The 20,051-nt window shown below is 38.6% G+C and overlaps 2 protein-coding genes across 3 annotated transcripts in view; both read right to left on the reverse strand.

The window, feature by feature from the left end:
* Positions 1–36: 36 nt before the first annotated feature.
* Positions 37–8,721, reverse strand: usp14 (ubiquitin specific peptidase 14 (tRNA-guanine transglycosylase)). The gene is made up of 17 exons (XM_059345224.1): positions 8,604–8,721; positions 8,277–8,464; positions 7,216–7,361; positions 5,709–5,741; positions 5,485–5,589; positions 4,638–4,741; positions 4,470–4,528; positions 4,228–4,358; positions 3,988–4,068; positions 3,800–3,882; positions 3,531–3,645; positions 2,963–3,028; positions 2,762–2,854; positions 2,546–2,674; positions 2,344–2,401; positions 1,222–1,329; positions 37–1,099 (listed from the first exon to the last, which is right to left on the reverse strand). The coding sequence occupies exons 2-17, from the start codon at positions 8,290–8,292 to the stop codon at positions 954–956; spliced, it is 1,473 nt and encodes a 490-aa protein (XP_059201207.1). The 5' UTR covers positions 8,293–8,464; positions 8,604–8,721; the 3' UTR covers positions 37–953.
* A 388-nt stretch (positions 8,722–9,109) lies between these two features.
* rock1 (Rho-associated, coiled-coil containing protein kinase 1) overlaps positions 9,110–20,051 on the reverse strand; it is a 39,480-nt gene continuing 28,538 nt past the window's right edge. The window contains exons 19-33 of one of the 2 annotated variants that reach the window (XM_059344261.1): positions 19,822–19,982; positions 18,997–19,181; positions 18,365–18,434; positions 18,178–18,281; positions 17,860–18,025; positions 17,430–17,523; positions 17,256–17,344; positions 16,964–17,155; positions 16,705–16,870; positions 13,564–13,634; positions 13,339–13,427; positions 13,117–13,195; positions 12,696–12,957; positions 11,340–11,547; positions 9,110–10,684 (exon numbers count right to left, since the gene is read on the reverse strand). In XM_059344261.1, the coding sequence (XP_059200244.1) occupies positions 10,681–10,684; positions 11,340–11,547; positions 12,696–12,957; positions 13,117–13,195; positions 13,339–13,427; positions 13,564–13,634; positions 16,705–16,870; positions 16,964–17,155; positions 17,256–17,344; positions 17,430–17,523; positions 17,860–18,025; positions 18,178–18,281; positions 18,365–18,434; positions 18,997–19,181; positions 19,822–19,982 (1,940 nt within the window). In that variant the 3' untranslated portion in view covers positions 9,110–10,680. Of the gene's footprint in view, positions 11,155–11,339; positions 11,548–12,695; positions 12,958–13,116; positions 13,196–13,338; positions 13,428–13,563; positions 13,635–16,704; positions 16,871–16,963; positions 17,156–17,255; positions 17,345–17,429; positions 17,524–17,859; positions 18,026–18,177; positions 18,282–18,364; positions 18,435–18,996; positions 19,182–19,821; positions 19,983–20,051 lie in introns of both variants that reach the window. The other variant, XM_059344260.1, reaches the window with a different exon arrangement.

Raw genomic sequence — 20,051 nt, forward strand, 5'->3', positions numbered from 1 at the left:
AGACCATTCATTATGCTCACATTAAAGAGTCTCACATTTTGGTATAACAGTTTATTTTCACCACCTATGAAAAGCAATCAATAACTTATTACAGAGTGTTGATGGTTAGGGCTTACACATTGTGGCAGGGTGTTTAGGAGAAACAAAGTGAAGCTTAGCCTTTCAAAGGTGTGGATGTCAAAGTCTGAAGTCAGTGTCAGCGAGAACAATGTTCAAGGCTTGTTGAGTAAACCATCACGTTTCAATCTCAAGTCTTTATTTAACCACACATAGTTCATCACAAGGGCAGTCTGTTCTAAACCAGTTCCCTGCACACTTCCCCCAAAAAAGCATTAGTGAAGATTTGGCAGAAAGAACCTCATCTGTCAATACATTGGAGAACAATTCCAGGAGATGACGTGAGCCAAGCACTTAAGAAAAGACCTGAGATTGAACCCGAGTTTCCCAGAGGGCCAACAGGTGAACAAGGGCAAGTCTTTACAGTGTTAACGTGAAAATCTTATCTCAATACATCTGCAGATACAAGCCAGAATGTCCAGGACAACAGCTTGGCTATGCATTTTTGTACAGGTTGATTAAATGACTAAAGAGAAAAATCTTGCTTTTATGATATGAGCACCTTATCAAAGGCTTTAAAAAATATACAATGTGTATAAAACATTTAATGAAACTGCAGAGCTAGACTTAAAATCCCCTTTCAAAAGGATCCAGTCCAGAGATTGCCTCTCGTCATATCTCCGTTTTCAAAGCCCACTATAGTTGAATATTTAACACCATTTGACAGAATTTGTTTTACAAGCATCCGTGTTGGTTACAAAAACAAACAAAAAAATTAAGGTCATCAAATCTTTAAAGACACCAGTTTTATTGCACATCTATGCAGACAGTGCTTGGAAATGGCATTTTATACGCGTGTTGGATGTTGTCTTTGTCTTCTAGGAAATCTTCCACAGCTACTGTTCCTCTGCGAGTATTTCCAGCCGCCGCGGGCCGTACAGTAGAACGTATGCTATATGCCAGTCCCCGCCGCCAGACAGTCGCAGGATATCCTCTGGAGACACCAAGCTCACCTTGTCGTCATCGAACTTGACCCACTCATCTGACAGAGACCACGGGAAACATTTAGTTCCTGAACATCTGTGTACAACAGGTGCCTCTGTGCTTTTATGATATGTGACTGATCTGAGTCACGACATGCGTGTGTGTGGAACAACTGCTTACCTTCTTTCCTCTTGACCCATCCCACATAGTGACCTGATGAGCTGGAGCGGCCTTGGTGTGTCAGCACAGCCTGCAGGTCGTAGTAGCCACTGTTGTTGGAACCGATGTCTGCAGGAGACAGCAGGACGTCACAGTTCATTCAACTTTAGATAATAATTGACTGAAATACCAAACTTGACAAAAGGGAAAATCTACCCTCGTGTATCATTATAGTGCCAGATGCCTACGTGTGGTGCTCAGCATTGTGGGACAGAATTACACTTTGCAAGGACTTGAGAAATTGATTTAGATCTTTGGTAAGTGAAATACATAACAGTATTTTCTGCCTGCTTTCTGCCCTGTAATATAGAGCCAGACTGATTTCCAAAGTCGGCTGATTTTATTGGCCTATCAGACAAATCAGTATCAGTGTTCATGTTTTCCAAAATGAAAATAGGTGCTTAGGTTGATTTAGAAATTGTGTTATATAGCCATTTTATTTATTTGTATTATCTATTTAAATAGTCAGCATTTTACTGGAACTGAACATAGCAATACTTTTTATTTAGCAATACAATTTTAAAAAAATATTTATGTCCATTTCTAGAATTGTCAATTGTCAATATAATCCACTGAATGTATGTTAATCTTCTTTAATGAAGTTAAATGCTTAAAAAAAGCAGCCTTCTGAGTACTTTTGCAGTCATCTTGGTGCAGAATCTTCATAGAAAAATTTTCATTTTAGCTCAAAAATAAATATATCAGCTGCCATATAGCTAATTTCTCTCTTCCACAATTGGTCAAAAGGCCCATATCGGCCATTTTGGCCGATATTTTATCGACCTTTTCAACACTAAATTTAAAAATTATTTATCTAAAAACAAACAAATAAATCCAAACATCTAAAAATGTACCTATAATGATGTGTTTTTTAGAATGAATAAGCCCAGAATGAATCAACTTCATCATCAACTAGAATCTCTGTAATCAGCTTTCTTATGGATGAAATATTCATGGAGGAATGCATACTTCTTTAATGCTGAAATTGTCCCCAAATATGTATTGTGATAAATACATTACATGAACAATAACGTGGTGTATTTGTGTGTTTGGCAGGGTTTCAGTGTGGATGTCCCAACATACCATCAGGGAAGGAGAAAGGCTCATATTTTACTTTTGCTGCATCTGGCTTCTTCACCACCTAGTTAAAAAAGAAGTAGAAAGAAATACATGAGACACTACAGAACTGGTAATTTTGCTGTGTGATAAGGCTTTCTGCTACCAAGATGAGCATGAACTGTACTGAGACAATTAAAAAAAAAGGACTTCTATCAATCTGCCTTACCTTCTGCTGCTGTTTCTCTAGCTTCTTGTCCTCTACCTCCTTGAACTTTGACCTGATTGGCAGCATTTTCTCCTGGAGATCCGCAGTGCACAGCTCATAGACGTCCAGCATGAGCGGGAACTTGACGTCCTTAAAAAACAAACAAACACTGCGTTAGACTTTTTAATGGCCATTCACAGTGAGCCCTGTTATAAATTACAGATTGAGAAGACAAACCTTAAGGACTTTTGCATTGACAGACTCCTTCTCTTTGTAGAAAAATCTGACCATCTGAACAGTCATGTAGGCAGGGAGGCGGCTGAGTTTTGACTGGAGGAAGAGGAAGAAAACATTTCAACTCATTTTTGTAAATGTAGCAGTAGACAAGACCACTTCTTTCAAATGTCCAAGAGAAATTACAGGCATGGAAAAACTTACAGATTTTATATACAGAGCATTTCTGTCCAAGGATGGAGACATTTTTGTGATTTCTTCCTGCAGTCTCTGCAGAGAGAAAACAGACAGAAACATGATTTAATCCTGGTTACCTTGAAGAAAACAAACCAACTGCATTTCAATTTGTCTTATGTATGCTGTATTTATTTATTTATTTCTCTCTGGACAAACATTAAAGTACACAGGGTTCGTGCAGAGTCCTAAAAGGTTTCTCAAGGTTTTTCAAGGTTAGCACTATGCTTAAATTTCAATGAGCATTATACTGTGGACATTAGCAAACATTAAATAATCATGATGAAAAGATACAATCAAAGTTAATATGATGATGCTGGTAAAATAGTCAATATATATATTTGGAAATCTTTGGTTTAGATACCTTGAAAGTGCTTGAGAAAAGCTTACATTTTAGAATAAAAACGCATAATTATAAACTTGAATGAATAACATATTTCAGATTAGCACGTTTTACAAAGACATAGTGTCTTCTCATCTTAACACACCCTCCTTTGTTTCACTTCATATAAAAATATATTCAGCTGTCGGTACATACCAGCCTTAGCCCTGTTGCTAGGTATTTGACTTCTTGGTTGATGAAGCAGCTGAGCTGAAGCTGGCTTTCTTTGCCCTTGATTGGCTCCTCCTCCTCAGACTCTGTGCATTTCATACTGAAGAGGAGAGTTAAGAAAAAGCCTAGTAGAGTGATGTCACACAGCGGGGAGACCTTTTACACACAACTATGACTCTTTATGACTAAATAATACTGAACCAAGATATGACATGTTGACAGATGTGTCCAACAAATGCTCGCTGCAAGGATACGAAGTTTCAAATTCGACACCAAAATACTGGTCAATTAAGTTCTTCTTTGTAGAGACAGAGGCAGCTCCGCTCCCTGACTCGGTCTAAATATTATAAAGACAAAAAGCAAAATAGAACATGTTAATGGTCTTCAACTAACTTCCATCCATCACACAATCATCTTTGTCGAAAAACAACAGATTTTTTACCTCCATGGGAGTCTCTGGCTCTAGCGGCTCCAACTTTTGCTGAAGCACTCTCATCATCTGCAGCCAACACTCGTTGGCATCCTGACAGAACAAACAAAAAAGAAAGAGGAAAACAATGCCAAGAAATGAGAACATATCCTGATATTTTCATTCAAAGTTTATTACAAGAATGTAGGAACAAGACACATGACATGGGTATATACACTTCTGTGACAGTAACTGTAGTGAAGCGTTTCTGACCTGCTGGAGGTACTGTCCCTGGTCCCCCTTCTCAGCAAACTGTGGGAAGGCCATGTGAAGGAACTGCAGCAAAATAATGGGTGGCAGGCTAGATGAGGTCTTCTCCATGGTCTCATACAAGTCACGAAGGGCTGAGGATGCAAAGATACATACATGATGTTTGCATATGCATTGGTCAGTTTAAGAAGACATTTATATTTGCCTGTGATTTCACGAAGTTAACAGTTCACTCTGGCTCCAACCTGCTGTGATGTACTGTGATGGTGCATTTGCCCCTGAAGATCGCAGAGCACCTGTATACCTGCAGGGAGGAAAGAGAGAGATGATCTCAGCATCACCCACCAGGGGAAGGAAAAACAAACAAGACAAAAAAAGACTTCTTAAAATTCTGAATATATTCTGAGACCCACCTTCTGAGCGCAGTTTTGAGCTCCGGCACAGAGCGCAGACACTGCACTGTGGCATTCATGTAGCAGGTGTTGCCCAGGTTAGTCAACCCACAAGGCAGCTCCATCTGACGATAACAGAGAGAGGAATAAGTTAATCTACACTGATAAAGGTTAATTTCACATTTTAAAGTAATTTTGCCACACAATTATCATGTTATAACACAAAAAACAAAGCTGATGGAAAATGAAGCTGAAACCATGGGAAAAAATGTTGCTGTTAAACTTTTTTTTCATTCTTCGAATTTTCATAGATCATTTATAGGTTTTATTACCGTATCCACATGGTTTTCATTATTGCTAAGTCTCTACAGTGCTGTGAGAGCTGCTTTGGAACCTGTTAACGCATTAAATACTTACATTTGTGTGGTTTTCAATGTAGAACTGGAATCGTCACAGAAAATCAAATCAGCTACTCTGTCTGTTTATACCAGGACACTTTGCCATTTAAAGGAGACGTGACTGTATACTAAACAGCAGCACAGTATCAAGTGACACAGCAATTTGTAGTCCATATGCATTTAGTTTTCTGTGCACAATTCCCCCTCAGTAAAAATGTTTTTTTTATAAAGTGTTGTTTTCATATCTACGTCTTGATCTCTCAGATCAACACAAATGCTGACCTGACGAATCTTCTCATTTTAAGAAGCTCATCTCTAAAAAGCAGCATGGACTCTATATTTAATTCATTATACTCTCTGCTTGGCAAACATCACATCGAAGAAAACATGTTCAACTGGCCAAGTGAGTGCAGAAAACAGCAATTACCATATTTGTTTTTGGCGTAGTGGTAATTTTCAGGCTTACTCACCGCTGAGGCCAGCTGCTCCTCAGTCATGTCCTCTACAAACATGGGCCGGACAGCCGGCTCCTCAGGCAGGGCTTCTGCTGAGCCCATCATCAGCAGAGTCATTCCCTTCAAAAATAATTGAAACACACAGAAATTCACCTATTTATTAAAATGCATTTGGACATTTAGGTCTGTCAACTTACATGTGCTTGTTATATGTGTTCAAGTACGGCTTAAACACTCACATTTTTCAGTTTAATGTTCCCCCACTCGTCGTCCTAGAGCAAGAACAAGAAGTCGGTTAGCTTCTTAAAAACAATTAAAGGATAAGGCTGTTGTTATTTTTGGTTACCGTCAAAAAAATTCCATGAAAAGAACAAAGCTAATAATGTGTCAGTACAGCTCATAGACCTGCAATTATTACTACTTAGATTATTGACTAACCATTTTAGTATTTATTACGCAATAAAACCAAACACATGGTGGTGAATCCTTCTTAAATGTGAAAGTTTTATGCTTTTCCTGTCATACATGGTATTTAACTGAACAGATTTGGATTTCTGGACCAATGGCCAGATACAAAATACCATTTGAAGACATCAACTTGAACATATTTTAAACAATTAATCAAGAAAATAAAGGCAGATGAATTAATGACAATAATCGTTAGTTGCAGCCTGAATGCCTCTCAATACTTTATGACTTCTCTGCCCTGTCGGCGGTAAAGAAAAATGTTTTAATACATAAATAAAAACAAAATAAACCAAATTCCTACAACAGCTGGGAATGGAAGTTTGAAACAAGCTACCCAAACAGGAGTAAACATTGCGTTTGTTGGGTACAATTTTCAGCTTTGAATTAATACATATATGGCACTCTTTCCAATATTTACAGGGACAGGTCACTGCATGCAGTGGTGTTGCTCATTGGTGTGTTTTAATAGTTTTAGGACAACAATGTGAGTCTATTATGCTGTAATGCACTTTGACTATACAGACAATCTCTTTCTTTTGCATGGGATTTGTTGACAACATCATAAGTATATCGCCACACTGTTAAAATAATCGCTTATGTCACCTATGGTAAAATCCCCTACGTCCTCAGTTGATCAGATCATGTGATTTTACCCCTTTAAGATAATGATCTATGTCGAATGTGTGACTTAAGCGGATTTATTATGCCTAAGTCAAAATAAAATGTGACTTAGGCAATTTTTTTAATGTGCATTTGTGACTTAAGCAAGATACGGTAACACTTTATTTTGAAGGTGTCTACATAAGAGTGACATGAGCGTGTCATAAACATGACATGGGATGTGTCATGAACATTAATGACACTTTGAAGTAACATTAATGCTCATGGTACTTGTCATGTCATGTTTCTGACAGGCTTGTGTGACTGTTCATGTAGACACCTTCAAAATAAAGTGTTACCATATCTTGCTTAAGTCACAAAGGCATGTTATGCAAAAATGTATTTCTCTTAAGTTACATAATTTACACACAGTGTTATTACTATGCCAATAGCCATCCTTTGTTACATCCTTTTTGAGTGAAATGATCAATAAATGTCATGTGTTACACTTTTGGTGAAGTTTTTTGTGTTTCCTGCAAAACTTGAAAAAATGAGTTAGGCGATTATTTTAACAGGGTGACGATATAGAAAATTGCCTTTCTGAAAAGAAAACCTGCAGCAAAGTACTTTTCACATGCACCTCACAGGCAGATGCTGGGCTGTTGTTTATGTCAGTACCTTCAGAGTGCCTCCCTTCACCATGACCTTCTGTCTGTCTGGCTGAACTCCTGTCAGGGCGAAGAGCTGAGCCTTGAACACCATGGGTGGCTCCTCAGTGTTCAGCTCTACTGCATCAAACTTCTCTTTGCCCCATTTCACATTTACTGAAAAAAAAAAATAGGAAAAGCACACCCCCGCACGTTAACCTCCCAATACTAGGTGTTGGGAAACATCCTAACTTTATCAAACTGTTGCCATGTATGACACAGCATCTAGTTAGCAACAGTGAAGTGCTCAATGGAAATCAGAAAGCTAAAAACTGACTATGGAGCTAAAAGCACAACGTGAAAGCAGACATTACATCCGTATGCCTGTCAATGTGATGACACGAATAGACTAATTAGACATTTTATAAATCAATATAAGCTTACTATCATGATAATACGGCAATTCGTGTTCTATGAGCTGTGTTGTCTCCCTGAGAGCAGTAACAGTAAAGGGCTAATAAAGTGTACACTCATGATTTGGCTAGCTTGGTTAGCAAAGGCTACTTGAGCTAGATAAAAAAGGCGTTACACTGTGAATTTCATTCCGGGAAAAACAAACAGACATGTCCATGAGTTGATAAGTATACGACTAAATACAAACAGTTGCGCTGAGAAACGTTGCCTTTAAATAACTAGTTAAACCACCACACTCAACTGGCTAACCTAGCTAGTGTTAGCTAGCACTTAGCGGCTGCTAGTTGCTGCTTTTTGGTTTGTCAGATGGCAGTTAGCGTAGCCGGCTTTACCAAAAACATTCGGTAAACTACATCAACAAACCGTGACAACAGTGTTACACTTTATATGTTCTCCTGACTTCAAGTACTGCATTTTAATAATAACTCCACCAGTGGCCTAACATGACTGACAGGCTGCCTACTAACGTTAGCATGCTAACTGCCTAGCATGCTAGCGCTAGCTAGGTTAGCATGCTAAATGCAATTTACGTTACTGCACTAAAACACGTGCAAGAGTTCGTGTTTTTACTGTCTTTCTCAATGGCAATTAATGTGTTGTATTAAATTGTCACCGTACCTGTAAACACCGGCATATTTGGCAAACGTTTACTTCCTCAACTCTTTGTTTTTCTCCTGTTTGGATCCACCGGGGCGCGAACGAAGAGTTGGCTAGTTCTCAGTCTGAACTTCATTCAAACAGAATGACGCTGCAACAACACGCTGGGAAACTTATCGATGCGTGCTGACATCTGCTAGCCGTCCTGCCTGCATCCAGTGCACCCATCATACCACACACACCCACACAATCCAGGCGCATTAATTACTGTATTTAGTAGAGTCAGGGTTGTTGTTGCTGAGGTTTACTCAGTCTACAAAACTCCAGCAGGTGATTTAAAAAACTCACCTGAGCCTTTGATGCACCACGGATTAACCTGCTTGAGAGCTGCTGGGCTTCACTATCCTTGTGAAATGTTTATAGTTTTTTCAAGCTGTTACCTGGCCCATCTGTCATAATTTGATTAAACACTACATGCAAGGTGTGAGAAAAACACTGAAATAATGGCCTCAAAACTACATTTTAGACTTTGAGAAGAGAACATTTTCCAAGATTGTAAAATAAAAAAAAAACCACTTTGGGGCCACCAACAAGTGAGCTGATAAGTGTGCTTTGGTGCAACATATTCCCAGAACACCTAACAAATTATATTAGCACAAACCACTTTGCATTATATTTAAAAGTTTATATATATTCTATGCTTTGTACACAGCAAGCCTGGACCTTTCAGGCCCTTGGTGCCATTACCTAACTTTGCTTGATTAGTAATCAAGTTTTGAGATGGACCCATGCATACACAGATAATAAAAACAAGAAACCCGGGATGTGTTTCTACAGTGAAAACTAGCATACAATAGATGATAAAGATATGTTTATTGACATATCCATCAGTGCGGAATCCAATGCAATTAACCATGCAAATTATCCAAGACAAGAGATCATAGTTCCAGTGCTTTTTTAAACTGAACAAAAAGTTACAAATACAAAGATTGCGGAGGTATTCCATAATCCTTATGTCTCTCTTATTATATACACTGTGGGGGTGGTTTGCATTAACGGGACATTACCGTGTTAGAGAAACAACTTGTAATTGTTAACATGGACAATCATTGACACAGGTGGGCTCGCTTTAGGTACACCATCCCGAAATTTGTCTTATGATATGAACCGAGTCGAGGGACTTCGTTTTGACACGCTAACTCTATTGCAATGTGTCCATAAAGAGGTAATCTAATATATATATTTTATATACTCAAACCAGAGAAAAGAAGAATCCGATAAAACCACAAATGTGTGGCGATTTCTTAAAAAATAAGTGATGGAAGAGTTAAGATTGGTCTTGTTTTGGAGGAAGAAAAAAAAAAACAGATATGGCAGTAAAATCAATATCCAAACGTTAAGGCACTAGGTGGGCCAAATGCTACACCTGTTTAGTCTACAAATAATTTACAATTCAAACAGTGCAGTTTTACATTTGTTAACTTAATGTTTTCCTTTTGAACCATGTATCTATGAATCAATGTAAGGCAATACATTACAAAAAAAAATACAAGAAAAAAATATTACAGAGACAATGTACCAAATAAACAGAAAAAAAACAAATCATTTAAGTTTTAGGACTCCTATATGCCATTACAATGGAATATTCCTTATGGCTTGGAGCAATAAAAATAATTATAATAATAAAAATAATGCATAGATTTAAATGATGATCTTGCATGCTCCTCACTCAATACTCAAAACGTCTAATACTTATGTCCCAATACTCTGTCCCAAACCTGATAAGTGACTTGCAGAGTTAGAAGAATGAAGGCAAAAAGGCCAGAGATATTAGATGAAGGCATCAGTCTGTTTTTTTTAAGCTGGAAACAGAAGTTTGCTTGCATTTAGCGTGAGCATATGTCAGTTGGGGGGGCAAATTATAAAATTGATATTCATTTTCCACCCCTGAGACACAACCATTCACTGCAGATCTACAATCCCTGTATGACAGTACCTTAAACTGAACACATACTTGCAGGAGTCCCAGCAAAACCCCCTTAAACCGTCCAATTTCTATCACAACTGTCATATAATATGAAACACAGAACGTCTCCATGACATGAGTCCCTCTATCGCTCCACTGTCCATCTTTAGTTCAAGACGAGTGCGCCATCTTCTGGTCGAAATGGAGAGCTGCAAGTTTGTTGAGTTGAATGACGGTTTTCTCTTGAATATGGAAAGCTGTTGGAGTATCAGGCCTCTTAATGTCCATGATGCCTTGTGTCTGATGTGTTGCATTTTTTTTCCAGCGCTGGATATTTATTGATATATGTTTTCTTTTTTTTTTAAATGATTTTTTATATAATACAGGTTTCTCCGTTTTTGAGGATGAGGAAGGAGGGAAAATTTAGAGTCCAGAAAAAAATCCAAACGGTTCAGATGGTTAGCTGAAACAAAAAAACAGAGACAGGTGTCCAGTAAAAGAGAGACAAAATGTTTATGTTGGTTAGTAACCCAATCTAAGTGACATTAAACGAAAAAAGCTGGTTTACAGTCACTGCAACACCGTTAACACCTTTGCATCATGTTTGACAGGTAATGTAAAATCCTTTATGGGGGCCATTCTCACGGAGACACTATAGTAAGTCTATAAGTTAGTTACGGAACCCAACAACAAATTAGTGCCAATTAGAAAAAATCCCAAGTGTCAACTGGAAAGAGCCCAGGGGTCAACCAAGCAACCAAGCAACCAGGAAGTGTCTCGTGTTAGAAACACCCAGTAACACAATTAATAAATAGTTTAAAGTTGTAGAGAAAAATCTAAAACAAAAACAAAAAAATCAACACTTTCTGAAGAAGTTCCTGTCAACAAGTGCTGGATGTTGTGTCTGCTGCTTGGAGGCTGGACTGCGCTCTGCTACAACACAGGAGACAAACAGCAGGTCACGCGACTGACTTGACCACATCTCAGCCCACCAGATGGGATATAATAAGACTTGTGACTGCAGCACACCCCTCACTTACTGCCTAAAACAATAGTACACTGTCTTTATTGTATGTCATGCAAAAAGCCTAGACGTCGGTCACAAATTGTCAAGTTACCTCAGCTTTCCTGTATTGCTTTTAGGGTTCTTGCGGAAGGACTGGTTTGGTCCAGAGCGAGTGGACATAGATCGAGGTGAAGCTCTTGAAAATGTGGATGGTGGGGTCTTGGGTATCTTCTTTCCGAGGTGGCCGATCCATTTCTTCTGCTCATCCTGGGTCAGGGCCAGCAGGAGCATGTCCCGGGCAGAAGTCACATCGTAGTTTACTGCAGGGAAAGGCACAAGGTGTTCCAGATCAGTTCTGAACTGAAATATGCTGCCATTTATTGAACACTTTTTTTATGATTACAAAGGGCTTTTACATAGACTAAAAAACAACAACAAAAAGTAAATATATGCGTATATAATTCAGAATATTTTAAAATCAATCCTGTTGACCTGTACTTTTTATCATATTTTTTTCTATAGAAAAATACGTTATAATAATTATTTTTCTTTTTAAGCAATCTTATCTTACCGTCTTTGTTATATATTTTAAATCTGCTTTTGATGCAGCTTCCAATGCTTTTATAGAATATTTTAATGCAATTTTCGTAAATGGTGCTATACGCATACATTTCCCTTGCCTTGCCTTATTGAAATCTTATTTTTTCTGAATTCTGTCTTTTGTTTTCTTATTTCTTTGAATTTGACAAAATAGAACACAACTATAGATGATAAAACACAAAGAAGATTTTGGGATGGTTTACACTCACTTCGGGATGCGTAAAAACATTTTTTCAAAGCCCTATGACCCACTAAAGAGACCACGTGGTTTGTGCAGTATCCGTTTTACACCTTTACAACAGTTTACTGGGGCATGCGGTATATTATGGTATTTGTGTCTGTGTATAAACACCCCTCTCAACTGAATTATCTGAATTATCCAAATTATCGCATGTTTGTTCATCATAAAAGCTTAGAGTGATACAAAGATGGTCTTGCATTTCACAATATCTGGGTGTCTGATGGAGAGGATGATGGGATGAAATGTTGCCGGAAAGAGATGCCTATTTGAAAAACCCTACTTAGCCACAGATTATATATATCGTCTACTCTGCCTGTTGTCATTATTATCAATACTTCTGACATTTTATTTCTTTGATTGTCTAAATATTCAACTTTTTATTTTTATTTATTTACAAGATTAACACTAACTTTATGACTATGTTATGTCAGAACTACTTATTTCTGTATTTAATGTATTTGTTGTAATGTCTTAACACTTTTTTCTTGTATGATGCTCAGGAAGTTTATTGTGATTTCTCTTACTTCAAATTCTGTCAGGAAATGTTATGTAAAATTATTAAAATGGTTAAATAAAAAGTTCAAAATAAATAAATAAAAGCTTAGAGTGACAAGAACAGGGCTTCACCTTTGCAAGGAGCAATAACGTCCTCCTTTTTGTCGAGGTGGTCCTTGTGGCACTTGACATGGCAGCGGCGACACTCCAGGGCCGGAGGCGGCTTGAAGACGTGCCACAGAGGCTTGGAGCAGGCCTCGCAGTTGGAAGGGAAGTGATACAGCGTGGGGATGAACTCATGGCCTTTGTGTGGGAGACAGTTGGTCTTGTCGCCCTGAGGGACTGTCTCCATGTCCGCCTCCTTCCTGCATTCTCCCTCGTTGGCATACAGAATCTGAATGTAAACAGACAGAGAGAGTCTGAAAAATCTGCAGTAAAATAAGCAATTCTGAGGCTGAGCAGAGATTCGTGGAATCTGACATCGGAAGTCCAGGCTGAATAAAAATATGAAAAAAATCAAGAGAAATCGCTTGCACAGGAAGAAGCCTCAAACCTGGAATATCCTCGGGATCTCTTCCGTCTCCGCTCGGTACACGTCTCCTTGTGTGACTGGTCTCACATGAAACAATTTGCTGCATGAGAAGGCACAAAATTAGCAACTGCATATGAACAACACTATTACTGAAATGTAAACACAATCCAACATGACCTCTGCGGACAACTCCTTTTCAACAAAAGTGTGACCGTGAAGGAGGAGTAAAAAGAAAGGACTTACTCGATATCTAGTACCATTGAGGGGTTGGACTGTTCCTTATCTTGTTCATCGTTGTAGAACAGAATCTTCTTGCTGCTCACCACCACATACTGCACATATTTTAAAGGACAATGAGAGGAAGACGGATATTGCCCTCGAGGGGTTGGCAGCATTCTCAACAAACCATAACAGACTTCAACACAATGCAGGTGCGCAGAGGAAACGCCAAATAAAAACACAACATACCTGCTTTTTCCATCCGTATCGCTTGATATTAGCACGGTTAGGAATGGACAGCCAACCCTCCAACCTGGATTCTGAAAAGCAGCCAGAATGCAACAACATTCATAAATCTATGCAGGTTAGATGCAGTGTGGAAAAAGGCCATGCAGTGTTTAAATCCAAACTCAACTGGGGAAAAAAAATGAAAAGTTAAGTGACAAAGGTCATAATTGTTTCAAAATAGCAGATGAACCCCACGAGGAGTTCTGCCAGCGTTACGGTAACTGCACTGGAGTGGATGATTAGAGATTAGTTGAGATCAGTGGTTCCCAACCCTACACCTACAGCCCTAATAGATTAACTTGTTGATTCATAATATAAAACTGGACATTTATTCATACAATTATAATTACTTAACATTAAATATTTAGAGTGGCTTGGTCATCAGTCACACTACGTTTACCCGTTTATCCATTACCTTTTAGCTAATTATTATTATTGTTTTTATTTAGTCAGTACTTAACTTAGCTAACATTAACTATTTCAGCCATTTATGCAAGACTTCTAGCTAACTATTTCCCCTGTTTATCTGGTACTTTTAGCTTACAATTTGAACCGTTTATCCATTACTTCAGACAACTAATTCAAACATTTATGTTTCTTTTAACCAACTATTTCACTGTTTAACCATCACTTTAAGCTAACTATTTCCTTTGTTTATCCAGGACTTTAAGGCAACTACTTCAAACATTTATCCGTTACTTTTAGCTAACTATTTAACCGTTCATCCGTAAATTTTAGCTTGGAATTTCCCTGTTTTTGTTACTTTTAGCTAACTATTTAAACTGTTTATTCACTACTTTTTGCTAACTTATTTCCCCCATTTATTTGGTACTTTAAGCTAACTATTTGCAATGTTTATCCAATACTTTTAGGCAACTATTTCAACAGTGTACCCATTACTTTTAGTAAGAAATTGAAGCATTATCTATACTTTTAGCTATTTCAACCACTTATCCATTACATTTACATAACTATTTCAATTTATCAATTGCTTTTAGTTAACTATTTCAACCATTTATTACTTTTAGGAATTTAGGAAGTTTATCAATTTACTTCAAGCAAACTATTTTAACTGTTTACCCAATGGTTTTACACATTAATTTCTACTTTTTTTTATTACTTTAGCTACCCATTTAAACATCTTGCTAATTAGTTTTAACATACTCTTACATAACTCTTCAGGTGTTACAGCTTTTTTATTCATTTATCTTTTTAAATGAAACCCTAATTTATATTTTTTTATACTAAAGATAGTTGAGCTACCCTACAATCTTTCCATGTTGCCCCTGGCAACAGCAGAAGTAGCCCTGGTTGGGAATCACTGGTTTAGATATCCCATGCTGCTGCTACATACTCCCCATGCAGGAGAACACATTAGACACGATAAGTCCTTCTTACAGCATGTTAGCAGAGCATGTAAGATTTTTGTCATTTCAAATGATGTTAAAAAACTCTTTAATAAATTTTGCAGCAGGAATTAGTATTTATTTTCTTTCAATTAGCTTGATCACTCACTCTGTTCACAGAAACAACCATGTGCATTGCAGCTTATAAACACTATCTTATAGCAGGTGCATGCGGCTGAACACAAGGTAAATGGGGACAGTGAACTAAGAGGGGCTTGTCTACTAAATGTGACGTTGTGAGGGAGGTCTTTGTGTCCAAACGAGCAGAACTCCTAGGTGAACATGCCGACAAGAACAAAAACAAACACAATAAGAGTGTTAAGTGTTTGAAGCACACGGTGCATGAATTAAGAACAGCGTTTTCAGTTTCAAGACATGTTTTGAAAGGTGCTGAGAGTGAGGTGGTAAACCTCACACTGGGCGTAGTCGAGTTGTATGACGGTAACCTCTGATGTGGTTACATTACCGTTGGGGTTGACCCAGTGACATTAAGCAAATTCTCTGCCAGGCCCAGCATCTTTTGCCCAACATCCCGACATAAAGTTTGTCAAATAAATTTTGTTGGTTTGTTGGTTTTGACGGATATTTTGTCTCTCCACTCCATCAGGCGTCTTTCAAAAGTGTTGCTGAATTCCCCGCAATAGAGATTTCTTTCTCAACTCCAGCAAAATAATACCAATTAAAAAAAATAAAATAAATCGGGGGCAAAACGACACAAACACAATATGCTGCAGCACAGACCAGGCAAGAGGGGCTCGTCCACCCGGTTACTCACAGAGGGAAAGGAATAGATGTTACAAAGATAAGAAGAGCAAGGAGAACCGACTGGACATGAAGGAAATAAAGAGAGAATGATTTAACCACAGGCACCAGCAAATATAAAAACAGATCTACAATGAGGCATATTTTTAAATAAATAAAACAAAACATGTGTCAGAGGATGTTAGTCACCGTACAGCTGTATGTTTGGCAGTGTGACTTACAAAGAAAACTGCGTGACTTCCTTGGCTTTCTTCCTCTTAATGTGCTAAACCTAAAACCACAGACACTCTTTCTACAGTCTGTTCAGTAAAGACCTGGTATTCTGTTTTGAATATACACAATGTTCCTAACCATCCTGAAAGCATTGATTTAACACTCCACACAAAAAAAAGTAACAAATCTCAGAATACAAGATGTTATCCAAAATAATGTTTAAATGCCAACAGTACCAAAGGGACAGCATCTGCCAAAGAATAAAGAGCAACATAATAATAAGATAATCTAAAAAGGTAATAATGAGCCAACTCAATATAACTTCACATAACTTCTATTAAGTTAAGGGATTTTCTAATTTTCCATTAAGCCAGTCAGGCTTTTAACACACAGTTGAAATATAGAAAAATGTTAAGCACACATTACTTCAATGAAACTTGAGGGAAGGGTAAAGTTTGCTGGAGTATGCTTCGATTTAAAAACAAGAAGGCGTAGATCGCATGGCATGTTCAAGGTACAACATATCTAAAAATAGCAAAGAAAAAGAAACATTTTATGACCCTGGAAGCTATTTTCAATGTTGTATTGAACATGAATCCTCCAATACAATATGCGTTTGTACAGTATGCAATTCTCTGACTTTTTAGATGAAATCTGGAGTTTCTTATGCATAGTAGAAGTAGCAGCAGCAGTGTCCAGTTAGGCCGTGTGTTGACCCTACCTGCGATGTTGCTGTCCGTCTCATCCGTCTGCAAACTGGTGACACTAGAATTCTCCATGCGCAGTTGCAGGTCGTTTAGTTTCTCCCGAAGCTGCTCGATGTCGCTCTCCTTGCTGTCCAGTTGCATTTGCAGCTCGTTGCGATATGTGCATTCCTCTGCCAGTTGCTGTTGGTAGCGAAGCCGTGAGATTTAGATTCAAAACAAGGACCATCTTTGACTTTTACTGACTTCTAGTATTTTGAGACTTCTTTAACTTACCGCCTGCATCTCGCTCAACTCCTTCTGATACTTGATAGCCATGTGGTTAAACTTCTCCTTCTCCTGGTTCAGTTCCAGCTGAAGCTTGCGGTTCTCCTTTTCCTTCTTCCGCAAGTCGGCAGTGCTGCCCTTCTTCTTCTGGTCCAGCTTCATGTCCTTGCGGTTCATGATTTCTGCCAGCTTGTTCACCGCCTGATGTATTAAAGAAGATAAATAATTGGAAAGCATGAGCCAACGATCTCCACTTGGGTCACTCGTGTTTGCAAGTACCTCCCAAGTAAAACATATATACCTGAGTCTTCAGTGTACGCTCTGTGTTGAGGACCTTCTCATAGTTGGCCTTGATTGTATTTGCAATCTCTTCCTTCTGAGCTGCATACTCTGTTGAGGGAAAACAGACTCGGCGTGAGCAACAATGTCATTATAATGCAGCAAAGAGACATGAAGGTCTAGGTAAGGACGGTACCTTTTTCCTGAGCACTAAGCTTCTCATTTAATTCAGACTGTTCTTTGCTGAGGTTCTCCACATCTTTGGTCAGAGTTTTATTGGAATCCTCAAGCTGCAGAGAAATCTCAATATTATTCCTTTCTCCATTAAAGATTGAGACAATAAAATAAGTTACATCTTGCTAAATATCGGGGGAAATAATACAGCAGTGTTGGGTTTGTTTCTTAGTTTCTTTTGTTCAGACAAGGTAAGTAGGAGATGTTTTTACCTGACATGTTTCGACTGACAACTTCAGTCTTCTTCAGAGGAGAAGAAGACTGAAGTTGTCAGTCGAAACATGTCAGGTAAAAACATCTCCTACTTACCTTGTCTGAACAAAAGAAACTAAGAAATAATATTCAGAAGCAGACAAAATGAAATTGCTGGAAATAGTGTTGGGTTTGCTCACCCGTGCAATGGTAGACTCCTTCTCCCCCATCTCTTGCTTATATCTACTTGTTGCCTTCTTGTTCTCCTGGCTGAGCTCAAAGTACTGTTCCTCCTGCAGCGCCCGGGCCAGCTGCTCTGACTCGGCCTTTGTCACGGTCAGATCCAGCTGGGCGGACAGGGAGTCCCTTTATCCAAGATAAAAAAAACACTCAGTAAGGAACTTTGTCCATTCGGTCATTTGTTTTTATAAGCCAACAATAAAAAGCTCAGAACAATCGGACATAAAACTGTTAGCTGAGTGGTTACACCAGTAAAGCGATGGCCTTGACACGCTTACCTTTCACTGCACAACTCCTGCACCTTTTTATGAGCCTCTTGTACCTGCCGGTTCCTTTCTTCAATCTCCTCTTTTAGTTCCTTGACCTGAGTTTTGTAAAGCGTCTGAAGGAGGACACACAGGCGGGTTAGCCAGCAGCGATCACATTGAATAAAAAAGGACAGACACAATGGGGACTTATACTTACAGAAAAATACTGTTCGGCCTCAAGCTGGTCCTGAAGTTCCCTCATCTGTCCCTCGTTGCCTCTGTATTGTCTGTTAACACATCATCCAAATGCATTCGTTTCTTAATTCATTCTGCATATGGCCAATTTTACACGCTCGCAGGTTTGAGCACTTTATAAAGAATTCCAGTCAAATAGAGCAAGCCTCTTTGTGGTGCTTGTTACATTTTCCTTCAGGCGGAGACAAACAGCGGCACTGGCTGCAGCGCTAGCCAGAGGATTAGCAATCGAGTGGATGGAGCTGGACTCTAAACTTTAATCCTTTGATGTAAACAGTGTTGCAGAACAGCTTTGGCATAGTCGCCCTCTAAGCTGGAATAATAGCACTTATTTGAAAATAACAGGCAATTGTAGGGCAATTTACGCCTTGACTTCCAAAGAGCCTTACTGGCCGGTGCAGCAATAACAGAAAATTAGAGCCCCTGGCTGGAGCTGCTGCCAGTTAATTTCAGAATTATATTAACTGGAGCTAAAGTCACTGCAAATGTTCCGTGTAAACATAATACAAACATAACAGTAGCAGTATTCTATTCATCATCGTTTCGATTCTGTTTATTTTATGCACAGAAAATTGATTTTCGACGGTCACTCACTTGGTCAGCTGTGCCAGCTGGAACTCCAGCGAGCGTTTACTCTCTAGTGCTGCGTTGATCTCCTGTTTGAGCTGCTTTTCTGAACACCTAAGACGGTCCACCTCCTGATTGCGGCTCTTCAGGTCACTCTGAGTCTGGACGCGCTTGCTCGACTCCTGCTCACCCTGTATCCGTAGACTCTTCACCTGGGGACGGAAGACACAAGAGAGGTGAGATATCTCTGATGCAAGGCACACAAAGGCATCTTGATTTGATACAGCTGAAGATTAAAATGCACAGCATGTCATTTTTGTCGCAAGGGCTCAATCAAAACAATAACAAAAGACGGACTTTGCAAATTAAAAAAACATCCGAGGTGACTCAATCATTTATAATGTGCATGGAAACGTTAATTTGTTGAAGTTTATTCACGTTTACATTGTATGAGTCACAAAAACTGACAGTTCATCTAGCATTTCCCCGGAAGTTAACTTAATATTCAATATGCATTTCCTTATATCATTTTGGTTCGAAAAAAAAGGGAGTAGGCTGAAGTATAAAATACTTATCTAGGCCTATCCCCTTATACTCAACACTTAAAAAATAAGAAATTATATCTCTATATATAGCCACCTAATGTCAAATAAATATGTATTATTATTATTATTACTATCATTATTTATTTACTTTAAGTGTAAGTTGGACTTACTAGAGGGGGTAAAGGTTATATGACAGAAACATTCACAACTCAACAAAATATAACATAGGTCCAGTGGTTTCTATACATTTTGATGTGGAAATATATTATCTTTCAGTGGACTGCCATACTGAGAGGGAATTACTCACCTCATCTTCCAGTCTCTCTTTTTGCTTCATCAGCTGCTCCATCTTCTGCACAGACTGCTTGAGGTCAAACTCTAACATCGAGCACTGCTTCTCGACCTCCACTACCCGGCTCTCCGCCCGCATCCTCGCACCGTTCTCCTCAGACATCTTCGACTGAACAGCTGGAGGAGGACAGTGACAGAAAAACAACAACAGTCATTTCCTTCTTCTACTGCCAAGTGACTGAATAT

This window comes from Centropristis striata, chromosome 11 (assembly GCF_030273125.1).
Source record: "Centropristis striata isolate RG_2023a ecotype Rhode Island chromosome 11, C.striata_1.0, whole genome shotgun sequence".
NCBI lineage: Eukaryota > Metazoa > Chordata > Actinopteri > Perciformes > Serranidae > Centropristis > Centropristis striata.

What these genes read in the sequence shown, in the direction of transcription:
- usp14 (XM_059345224.1), bottom strand. An exon ending in TGAAGGGAGGCACTCTGAAG is followed by an intron (nt 5,742 to 7,215) that starts GTACTGACATAA and finishes TTCTTGCTCTAG; the next exon opens with GACGACGAGTGGGGGAACAT. An exon ending in GCCTTTCTCCTTCCCTGATG is followed by an intron (nt 1,330 to 2,343) that starts GTATGTTGGGAC and finishes TGTCTCCTGCAG; the next exon opens with ACATCGGTTCCAACAACAGT.